General features: G+C 48.6%; 1 protein-coding gene across 1 annotated transcript in view; it reads left to right on the plus strand.

Annotated features, from left to right (window-relative positions):
- Positions 1-12230, plus strand: part of LOC108799113 (zinc finger protein 142-like) — a gene marked incomplete at its 5' end in the record, with an annotated part of 67114 nt that overhangs the window by 7792 nt on the left and 47092 nt on the right. The window contains 6 exons of the mRNA XM_018570935.1: positions 1252-1377; positions 6204-6287; positions 6400-6534; positions 6941-7141; positions 7297-7432; positions 7836-8861. Coding sequence (XP_018426437.1) covers positions 1252-1377; positions 6204-6287; positions 6400-6534; positions 6941-7141; positions 7297-7432; positions 7836-8861 — 1708 coding nt within the window. The remainder of the gene's footprint in view (positions 1-1251; positions 1378-6203; positions 6288-6399; positions 6535-6940; positions 7142-7296; positions 7433-7835; positions 8862-12230) is intronic.

Here is a 12230-nt window from a genome sequence, read left to right on the forward strand (position 1 = left end):
GAAGATGACGGATCACCACTATCCTTCCTGGAAGATGACGGATCACCACTATCCTTCCTGGAAGACGATGGTTCACCACTATCCTTCCCTGAAGATGATGGATCACCACTATCCTTCCTGGAAGATGACGGTCCACCACTATCCTTCCTGGAAGATGATGATTGACCACTATCCTTCCCTGAAGATGATGGTTCATCGCTATCCTTCCTGGAAGATGACGGTTCACCACTATCCTTCCCTGAAGATGACGGATCACCACTATCCTTCCCTGAAGATGACAGATCACCACTATCCTTCCCTGAAGACCACTATCCTTCCTGGAAGATGATTGTTCACCACTATCCTTCCTGGAAGATGATGATTGACTACTATCCTTCCTGGAAGATGATGATTGACCACTATCCTTCCTGGAAGATGATTGACCACTATCCTTCCTGGAAGATGATGGATCACCACTATCCTTCCCTGAAGATGACGGTTCACCAATATCCTTCCCTGAAGATGATGGTTCACCACTATCCTTCCCTGAAGACCACTATCCTTCCTGGAAGATTATTGTAGACCACTATCCTTCCTGGAAGATGATTGTTCACCACTATCCTTCCTGGAAGATGACGGTTGACCACTATCCTTCCTGGAAGATGACGGTTGACCTCTATCCTTCCTGGAAGATGACGGATCACCACTATCCTTCCCAGAAGATGATGGTTCACCACTATCCTTCCCAGAAGATGACGGATCACCACTATCCTTCCTTGAAGACCACTATCCTTCCTGGAAGATGATTGCAGACCACTATCCTTCCTGGAAGATGATTGCAGACCACTATCCTTCCTGGAAGATGATTGCAGACCACTATCCTTCCTGGAAGATGACGGTTGACCTCTATCCTTCCTGGAAGATGACAGATCACCACTATCCTTCCCTGAAGATGATGGTTCACCACTATCCTTCCCTGAAGACCACTATCCTTCCTGGAAGATGATTGTTCACCACTATCCTTCCTGGAAGATGATTGTTCACCACTATCCTTCCTGGAAGATGACGGTTGACCACTATCCTTCCTGGAAGATGACGGTTGACCACTATCCTTCCTGGAAGATGATGATTGACCACTATCCTTCCCGGAAGATGATGGTTGACCTCTATCCTTCCTGGAAGATGATGATTGACCACTATCCTTCCTGGAAGATGATGATTGACCACTATCCTTCCTGGAAGATGATGATTGACCACTATCCTTCCTTTAAGATGATGATTGACCACTATCCTTCCTGGAAGATGACGGTTGACCTCTTTCCTTCCCAGAAGATGGTGGTTCACCACTATCCTTCCCAGAAGATGAAGGTTCACCACTATCCTTCCTGGAAGATGATGGTTGGCCTCTATCCTTCCAGGTTTTAATAATGCGTTGAACAGATCTTAACTCGATTTTCGTAGTATTTTCAGCGATCTCAGTTGCTTTATTTTCTTGATGCCGGCCAATAATTTGATCCTTCTGAAACAAGAGTTCCATCTTTTCCACGTTCATAGGAAATGTCTTCTGATTTGGTGGATTAAGACATGAGAAGCTCCTCACTGCATCATTTAGGGTTTAAATAACTTGTTGGCAGTCATTTTCCAATGGAAGTCTCACGACATTTGCTTTCCTAAATCCAGGCGGTGACTTTTTTTTTGGCCACACAGCCTAGTATGAGTTACATTGAAAACACGAACTGCTGGTCATTTTGGGTTCTTCTACCTGTTTTGGGGTTACTTGCCCTGTCTCCAGATCCAGCAACACCAACAACTCCCAGACTTGAATCTCGGGGTCCTTTCACAATTTATTACTGAATACAGAACTCGGGAGAGAGGGTTTATGGATGCGGGATACCCCAATTTACAAATATGGAGGACACATAGTCTGAATAGTAGCAGCATCAGGTCCTATAAGAGGGACCACCAAAAACAGATACTGATAGAGGGCAGCCAGGTCAATTTATGACCCAATCATGGTCCTTGTAGTTCAAAAAGTGGCTTCTGTTCCCTCTGTATGATACCCGGATCTATGGGCGATGAATCCATTTTATAATGTCCATACGGAAACTTCTAACCAGCTCCTCCATCAGGTGTCTTCTCCAGCAGTAGCTCAGTATCCAGGACCTCCAGCAGCACCTTCTACCCAGCTCCTCTGAAACCCTTTCTCCAACATCCATCAGGTGTCTTCTCCAGCAGTAGCTTAGTTTCCGAGACCTCCAGGGCACCTTCTACCAAGCTCCTCTGAGACCCTTTCTCCAACATCCATCAGGTGTCTTCTCCAGCAGTAGCTTAGTATCCAGGAGCTCCAGCAGCACCTTCTACCCAGCTCCTCTGAGACCCTTTCTCCAACATCCATCAGGTGTCTTCTCCAGCAGTAGCTTAGTTTCCGAGACCTCCAGGGCACCTTCTACCAAGCTCCTCTGAGACCCTTTCTCCAACATCCATCAGGTGTCTTCTCCAGCAGTAGCTTAGTATCCAGGAGCTCCAGCAGCACCTTCTACCCAGCTCCTCTGAGAGCCTTTCTCCAACATCCATCAGGTGTCTTCTCCAGCAGTAGCTTAGTATCCAGGAGCTCCAGCAGCACCTTCTACCCAGCTCCTCTGAGAGCCTTTCTCCAACATCCATCAGTTGTCTTCTCCAGCAGTAGCTTAGTATCCAGGACCTCCAGCAGCACCTTCTACCCAGCTCCTCTGAGACCCTTTCTCCAATATCCATCAGGTGTCTTCTCCAGGAGTAGCTCAGAATCCAGGAGCTCCAGCGCACCTTCTACCCAGCTCCTCTGAAACCCTTTCTCCAACATCCATCGGGTGTCTTCTCCAGCAGTAGCTCAGTATCCAGGACCTCCAGCACATGCCATGTCCAGGACCTGACAGTAGATCCTCACGAAGGACTTACCTGATCCTTAAGTTTCCTGGAAGTCAGCTCTGTACTCTTATCTCCCTCCGCACTGAATTGTTCCTTGGAGTTGTCAGGTCTAAGGAGCCGGCATTGTACTTGATGACATCAGCAGTCCTTAGACCACCAGAGCGAAAGGGAACATCCTTATAAATGATAACCAGAAGAGGGACCCATAGGGCGGAGGTACCTTTCTGGAATGTGGACGTACTACAGAGGGCGAGAGCCGTTCTGATCGGAGGAGCACGATCACAGGTGAGGAGCAATCTCATATCTATTGTAGAATGAAGAAGACATCACGGATTGTTTCTGGACTTTACATCATACACCGAATTTAATGTCACACAATGAAGATAAACACTACATTGCCAAAAGTATTGACATTTCCTGGCTTCTAAATATTCCGCCGCGGTCACATGTTACTGGGATTATAACAAAGTGGAAGCAACCGGGAACAACAGCAACTCAGCCAGGAAGTGGTCGGCCACGTCACATGACAGGGCGGGGTCAGCGCATGCTGAAGCGCACGGTGCGCAGAAGTCGCCAACTGTCTGCAGAGTCAATAGCTACAGACCTCCAAGCTCCATGCGGCCGTCAGATTGGCGCAACAACAGAGCGTAGAGAGCGCCATGGAATGGGTTTCCATGGCCGAGCAGCCGCATCCAAGCCGCACATCACCGAGTGCAATGCAAAGCGTGGGATGCCGCGGTGTAAAGCGCGCCGCCACTGGACTCTAGAGAAGAGGAGGCGTGTTCTCTGGAGGGACCAATCACGCTTCTCTGTCTGGCAATCCGATGGGCGTGTCTGGGTTTGGCGGTTGCCAGGGGAACGGTACTTGCCTGACTGCATTGTGCCAAGTGTAAAGTTTGGGGGAGGTGGGATTATGGTGGAGGGGAGGGGGGGTTGGGGGTTGGGCTCCGCCCCTTAGTAACTCTTAAGGCATCAGCACACCAAGACATTTTGGGCAATTTCATGCTCCCAACTTTGTGGGAGGAGTTTGGGGACGGCCCCTTCCTGTTCCAACATGACTGCGCACCAGTGCACAAAGCAAGGTCCATAAAGACACAGATGGGGGAGGGGGGAACGTGACTGGCCGCACAGAGTCCTGACCCCAACCCCATAGAACACCTTTTGGGATGATTCAGAGCGGAGACTGTGAGCCCCTCCCCCAACATCAGTACCTGACCTCAGAAATGGTTCCCATAGACCTTCCCAGAAGAGGCGGAGCTGTTATAGCGGCAAAGAGGCGGAGCCAACCCAATACTGAACCCTACGGACTAAGACTAGGATGCCATTAAAGTTCATGTGCGTGTAAAGGCGTCCCAATACTTTTGGCAATACAGTGTATATGTGAATTGGTGTTAGACCGAAGTGGACAATATATATATTAGAGGCTGGAGCGCTCTCGGTGGGAGTGGAAGGATCTGGGAGGATATACGGGAATAACAAACACAGAGCACAAGGCCGTGTTCGAACTACGAGAGGTTTTCTCGGGGGCTGCAGTTCCTCTGAGCTCCACAAGGTGGTGATCTCACCTATACCCAGACAGGAAGTCTCTATGACAGGCAGGAAGTGATGTCAGGGAACAGACAGGAAGTTCCATGCGGAAGGAAGTAGAGAGCAGACATTGCTGGAACTGGCAGCAGACGAGGTAAGGAGATTATATATGATTATAACCCCATCGCTGTCCTCTTTGCCCCTCAAATGTCCCTCTTCTTGTTCTGAGGTACAAAGACTACTAAATATTCTACGTAACGGCCCAAATTGTTTCTATGGCTCTGAATTGTTCCTCAGATTTCGGGTGATTTCACTTCTTGAACTGATGAGACGGGTATAAAAGGAACGTGACGGTGAAATAAACCATAAGAGGGTCACATGGTCACCGAACGTCAAACCCAAATCCATGTTTTCCCGGTAAAGGTGAATCCTTCATTCTCTGAACGGAGCTCCGATGTAGGAGGAAGTCTTCTTCAGGAGAGAGACACGTCCGGGAGAGACCATCTCCTGATTTCCCTCCTCCCCCCACTGAAAATTGTGGGTCCCCCCCGCTGATCTCCACCTCACTACAGGACACGGTAGTGACATGGAGGTTGGTGTGTAAAAGCACAATGGGGGAACCAGGAGATGGACACTTTGGGAGGAGTCAATCTCTGAAGACGTCTTCATCCGGCATTTGGTCCTCATCAGATGTTCGATGGTGCCGGTGGAAGGAGTGGTAAAAAAATTACCACATTCTTTACAGGAAATACTTTTATTTGGGCTTTGTGGTTTATATATGTCTGTAATATCCATCTCAGTAAGTTGGATAGAAAGTTTTATACTTACACCCAGTATCCTCCCCCCCGTCATGTCCATCCTCGTCCTCCATACTCGCTGTAACGACTGCTATCTTCAGAAGATGCTGGTACAGACACACCGATCAGCCATAACACTGTGACCACTGAGAGGTGAAGTGCATAACATTGATTATCTGGTTACAATGGCACCTGGAAGTAGGGGGGGGGGGATATATTCGGTGCCAAGTGAACCTTTTGTCCCAGAAGTTGATGTGTTGTGAGCAGAAATAATGGACAAGTGTGAGGATTTGAGGGACTTTGATGAGGACCAAATTGTGATGTCTAGTCAACTGGGTCAGAGCAACTCCAACTCAGAGCCTACCCAAAGTGGCCCAAGGAAGGAAAACCGGTGATAGGGTCATGGGCAGCCAAGGCTCATTGATGGACGTGGGGAGGGAAGGCTCATTGATGGTCGGGGGGAGGGAAGGCTCATTGATGGACAGGGGTAGGGAAGGCTCATTGATGGACGGGGGGAAGGAAGGCTCATTGATGGAGGTGGGGGAGGGAAGGCTCATTGATGGAGGTGGGGAGGGAAGGCTCATTGATGGAGGTGGGGAGGGAAGGCTCATTGATGGACGTGGGGAGGGAAGGCTCATTGATGGACGTGGGAAGGCTCATTGATTGGGTGCGGGGGTGGGGTGTTATTTACACATAAAGCAAATCTTATTCAGATTTCTTTGCTGGGAGATCCAAAACTAAGCAAAATAAACGGCACAAAACCAGCTTTACATGAAAATTAACATTTTGATCCGGCAGGTAAAAGGCTCTTGAACCCCAAAAACATAGGAGACACTAAACTGAATGTTCCTCTGTGTGTACTCCCAACGGGGGCCGTTCTTCAATTATAGAGACCCTCATATTATCCCCTCCCCCCCATCCTGATATTATACACCCAGTACAGTCCATATAATACTCTATTATCCATTAACAGAGAAACCTCCAAAGATCACATGACGAACGATGAAGGAGAACCGGAGTCACATGACCGAGAGGATACTAAACCTCACCCTGGAGATCATCTACCTGCTGACCGGAGAGGTGAGGAGGATTCTGGGAGGTCACCTGACCAGAGAGGTGAGGAGGATTCTGGGAGGTCACATAACATCACTCTTATCTCTAACATGATGTTCCTATTGGTTTCTCAATCCAGAGTTTTCCTCTTCTGAAGTCTGGTGACCGTGTGACCATCACAGTGCCCCCATGTGACTCCCTAAAACCTGAGAAACCCAACATGGAGAAGGTTCTAGAAGTCACTAAGAAGATGATGGAGCTGCTGGCAAGGGAGGTGAGCGGTGCCGGGAATTCTGGGACATTATCCAGGAACAGACAAGGGGTTTCTGTGAAAGAGAACTTAGGAGGACACCGGGATCTCTACAAGGACGTGGTGATGGAGAATGCCCCGCCCCTCACATCACCGGGTAAGAGGAGAGAGCAGTACGGAGGCTCCGCCTACATCCCCCATCATCTGATACACACATAGAAACAATGTATTCAGTCAGTGTGTGTGTTTCCTACAGATGGATCCAGTAAGAGGAACCCACCAGAGAGATGTCCCCGCCCCCTGTATTCCCGGGACCCCACCCAGGAAGATCTCACCATCCCCCACCATGATCAGGTAGATGATAAACATTTAGTAATCGTACCATTAGGATCTGTACATTGTTTACATTAGTGCAACTTTTTATGTTTAGAGTGGAATCCTGAGTGATTTTAAAGTCATTGTTAAAGAAGAGATAAAAGAGGAGGAGGAGGAGGAGTCAGAAATTCTAAAAGGACATGAGGACATTTTGATGGAGGCACCTAGTAAGAGGAACCCACCAGAGAGATGTCCCCGTCCTCTGTATTCCCGGGACTCCACCCAGGAAGATCTCACCATCCCCCACCATGATCAGGTGGGTGGAGTTGAGGGGCGGGAACATAAAGTGATGGAACGCTCTGACATGTGGAGATGACGTGTGGACTCTACAAGATGAGATCTTCTATGTGATGTCACATCATAAATACTTCTATGTCACAGATGAGACTTTCTGCCGTTCTGTTGGTTTAGGGTGAAGATCTGATGAAGATGAAAGTTGAGGGTGAAGTAGAAGAGACGTATGTGAGGGATGATCAGCGATATACGGAGGAGGCCGGGATGATGAGGACGTCCATAGAGGAGGACACGCCTACAGAGATCAGCACAGGTGACCCATAATATATTCTTCTGTTATCCGGGGGAGGGACTGCCAGTCTATACTCTGATCTTCTTGTATCAGAAGCTCAGAGGTCACATGGCCCAGAGGTCACATGACCCAGAGGTCACATGACCCAGAGGTCACATGACCCAGTACCTAGACTTGTGGTTGGGTGAAGAGCATGCTCCTCCCAGTCCCCATTGGCTCCTCCTCTTCTGACAAGGCTGTGTCAATGTAGAAGTGATCTGGGAGGAGGACCAAAGGCCCTCTGACAGAAGAAGGGAGGAGTCCCAGCTGGTTGGGACCTCCTCATAGAACATCTGCTCCCTCAGACCTCCTGATCCAGATGGAATGTTGAGTGAAGTCATCTAACCCTCTCATATCTCTCCATCATGTGTCTCTATGTTTCCAGGACACGCCATGGAGGAACCCTCAAAGGATCGTCTGACCTTATCTCCAGGTTGTAAAATGGAAGATGAGGACATCACAGCAGATTGTGCGGGAGAAGAGACAATGAGCTCAGCTATGGATGGTGGACGTCACAGTGTGGATAGACCATGGAATCCCTCTGACTCTGAGCGACCTCGTCCTGTGGGGGATGGGGCCGGAATTCAGGGGGAGGAGACATTTTCCTGTCCTGAGTGTGGGAAAAGTTTTAGCTCTGAATTAAGTCTTACGCAACATCAGAGATCCCACACGGCTGAGAAGCTTTATTCTTGCCCTGAATGTGGGAAATGTTTTCTTCATAAATCAGAACTGGTCAGACATCAAAGATCTCACACGGGGGAGAAGCCATATTCCTGTCCTCAGTGCGGGAAATGTTTCTCACAGAATTCCTATCTTTCCAGACATCAGAGACTGCACAGAGGCGAGAAGCCGTATTCCTGTTCTGAGTGTGCGAAATGTTTCTTTAATAAATCCAAACTGGAGATACATTACAGATCTCACACGGGGGAGAAGCCGTATTCCTGTCCCGAGTGTGGGAAATGCTATTCAGATAAGTCCATGCTTTACAGACATCAGAGATCACACTCTGGTGAGAAGCCGTTTTCCTGCCCTGAGTGCAGTAAATGTTTTCCACAGAAATCGGAACTCGTTATACATCAAAGATCTCACACGGGCGAGAGCCCATATCCCTGCCCTGAGTGCGGGAAATTATTTTCACAGAAGGCCAATCTTTCCAGACATCAGAGACTGCACACGGGCGAGAAGCCCTATGCCTGCCCTGAGTGCCCCAAATGTTTTCCAACCAAATCAGTACTTGTAATACACCAGAGGTCCCACACAGGTGAGAAGCCGTATCCCTGCCCTGAGTGTGGGAAACGCTTTTCAGATAAGTCCACTCTTACCAAACATCAGAGATGTCACACGGGGGAGAAGCCGTATTCTTGTCCTAAGTGTGGGAAATGTTTTTCTCAGAAGTCCTATCTTAACATACATCAGATGTGCCACTCCCGTTAAATGCGTTGTATTGGAATTGGTTTTTTTTAACAGAAGTCCAATCGCATTAAACATCACAGAACCCACACACCCCTCCAAGTGTGTTAGACTCGTGTGTGTGGGAAATGTCTTCCTTATGTGCCGTTAACATTGGGAAGAAGCACACGTTGATATACAGCTCAGAAAATACGTGGCCGAGCTCTCCTCTGATCTTTTATAAGGAAACTCAATTCTCCAGCACCGTAAACATTGAGCTCCGCCCATTGGCCATGTTTCTGGATTTTTTGTGTAGAGTTACGTCATTATTTCTATACTTATTTGTAATGTTGGATCTCGTTTATAAATTCCCATAAACTGCCTTCAGCTTCTCTCGTTTCACCATCTTGTTATGTCCGACTCCTTCCTGCTCCATTCTTCCCATTGTCCTCCCGACCAACTCTTCTTCTTAAGAAGGTTTCGGCCTTCTACCTCAACCAAGACACTGTTCTTCCGTTCCTCTGTCCAGCTCCAGTTCTGGTCTCCCTCCATTGGCTGGACGTAGTTTGGGCTGCGAGAGTTTTTCCCCAGAGTCTTCATTATTCCTGATGGTACTCACAAAGGCGACCCAGCTTCTTCTCTTCCGCCATTTCTCAGTGGTGCAGACGAGCCATCATTCAAGCTTTTCCTTTACAGGAAAGGTTGGCACCCAATCCTGAAGACGATGGGTCTTCAGGACTGGGTGCCAACCTTTCCCGTCAAGGCACGCTCTACTAGATCAGGTTACTGTTTCTCAGATTTGCAAGGCTTCCACCTAGTCTTCTGTAAAGGACGAGGGGGGGGGTGGACAATCACTGATTGCTTATGTAGCCCCCATGACCTCCTGTGATGTGGCTACTAGACATTTATTGATTGCCGGGGCCGTAGTCGGCCTGGCTGGATTATAGTGGCAGTTATCTGGTTAATTCCAGGTGTCTGGCATTGACTGTACCCCCCTGGGCGGAGTGTGACTCTGTCACATTGTGGGACAGCCAATGAGAGGCACTGTAGTGTATGCACAGTACAGCAGCCAATCACTGAGTTTCTCTCAGCCAGTGGTGCATGCTGGGATAGGGAACATATACTGGTGGGATCTGCCATGTTCTCAGACTAGCTGGGACCAGCCATGGAATAGGGCTGGGTGCTGTTCAGCCTGCCCACCAAGCTAGGCCTCAGGCCTGGGGTTGGGCATGGGCTGGTGTGAGGGAAAGGTTTCCCTGAGGCCTCCAACATGGAGAAGGCCTGTGATGCTGTTAGAGGAAGAGACCCAGGACTCTTAAAGTAACCTGGAACTAAGCGGACATCAGGAGCATGGTCGGTGTCCTTCCTGCTTGAGGATCTGTATCCATCCTGCTTAGCTGCTACATCAGTTGCCATCCGCTGCCTCCCAAGTGGATCTACGCTGATATGCCAACTAGGTCTGGTGAGTCTGCAGCTCTTGTTGGTCACCCCTGGAAGCTTAGGACCCCCCCCCCCCCACATACCCTCTCTCCCCAGTGAAGATGTTCAATAAACTGTTATTCAGCATTATACTACTGGAGTGGACCTCAGTCTGTTGGTACCAGAAGAACATCCCCCTAGACAGACTAGAGATGAACCGGCCAACCAGCGACTCCTTTGGGGGTGAGCACTACACATACTAGGAACGGCTTGGCGGGAGGTGGTCACAGGGCTCTCAAACCAATAGACATGTGCGATTCGTTTCGTTCCGAATCGAAATTCGGACGAATTTTCGGAAATTCGGATGTATCCGAATTACGAATTACAGACATAACGAATGCAAACGAATCCCAATTTCCATTTCCGAAATTCGGTAGCGTTCGCACAAACGTTCGTTTCGTTTTCTGTTCTTATTCGTTTCGTTCGTTGGAGCAAAGTGACATTAGAGGAGAAAAATATTTTTCCCCCCTCAAATGTCACTTTTGCTGCAAACGAACGTTCGTACTAACGCTACCGAATTTCGTCCGAATCCGAATTGACTTTCACACCCGAATCCTGAAAAACGAAATAACACAAATCCCAATTTAAAACAAAACAAAACAAATTTTTTGGCAGTGCGCATGTCTACAAACCAACCCGAGAAGGTTTTCATTATGGTAGTTTTCTATCAACTTACGTCTAAGTATCTCTACAGGGCAAGTTAGAAAATAAGTACAAGTGTTCGGCAAAATCAACAGGCCCCGCAAGGCTACCCATAATAATATATTTATACCCCCTACACCCCGTAGTGGGAGCGGACATGACCCATCTATAAGGATATACAGAACATACACGCACAGCACAAGGCTGAGTTCACACTACGAGAGGTTTCTCGGGGCTGCAGTTCTTCTGAGCTCCACAAGGTGGTGATCCCACCTAGACCCAGACAGGAAGTCTCTATGGAAAACCGACAGGAAGTGATGTCACCCATAAACAGGAAGTGCTGGATGAGTTGGGAGGAAGTGGAGAGGAGACATTCCTGGATCTGGCAGGAGAGGAGGTAATGAGATGTTATATGATCGTAGCCCCATCACCGTCCTCTTTGTCCCTCTTTTCGGTCTGATGGACACAGACAAATAAATATTCTGTTTAACACCCGAGAATGTTTATCTGGCTCGGAATTGTTCCTCAGATTTCGGGTGATTTCACTTCTTGAACTGATAAGACGGGTAAAAAAGGAAAGTAATGGTAAATTAAACTGTAAGAGGGTCACATGGTCACCGAACGTCAAACCCAAATCAAAGCTTTCCCCGTAACGGGAAGTCCTTCATTCTCTGAACGGAGCTCCGACGTAGGATGAAGTCTTCTTCAGGAGAGAGACACGTCCGGGAGAGACCATCTCCTGATTCCCCTCCTCCCCCCACTGAAAACTGTGGGTCCCCCCCCCCGCTGATCTCCACCTCACTACAGGACACGTACCAAGGACACGGAACAGGAAATTGTGAAGGGACACAGTACAGGACACGGTAGTGACATGGAGGTTGGTGTGTGCACAATGGGGGAACCAGGAGATGGACACTTTGGGAGGAGTCAATCTCTGAAGACGTCTTCATCCGCCATTTGGTCTTCATCAGATGTTCGATGGTGTCGGTGGAAGGAGAGGTAAAAAAAATGACCATATTCTTTACAGGAAATACTTTTATTTGGGCTTTAAGTCATCGTGGGTTTGTATATGTGGATAGAAAGTTTTGTAGTTACTCCCAGTAGCCCCCCCACCCACCATGTCCATCCTTGTCCTCCATACTCGCTCTAACGACTGCTATCTCCAGCAGACAGCGAAAGAGACGCGTACGGGAGAGACCATCTCCTGATTCCCCTCCTCCCCCCACTGAAAATTATGGGTCCCCCCCCCCCCCCCCCCTCCTCCCCACAC

Source organism: Nanorana parkeri, unplaced genomic scaffold, assembly GCF_000935625.1.
Source record: "Nanorana parkeri isolate BGI_ZX_2015 unplaced genomic scaffold, ASM93562v1 scaffold1634, whole genome shotgun sequence".
NCBI lineage: Eukaryota > Metazoa > Chordata > Amphibia > Anura > Dicroglossidae > Nanorana > Nanorana parkeri.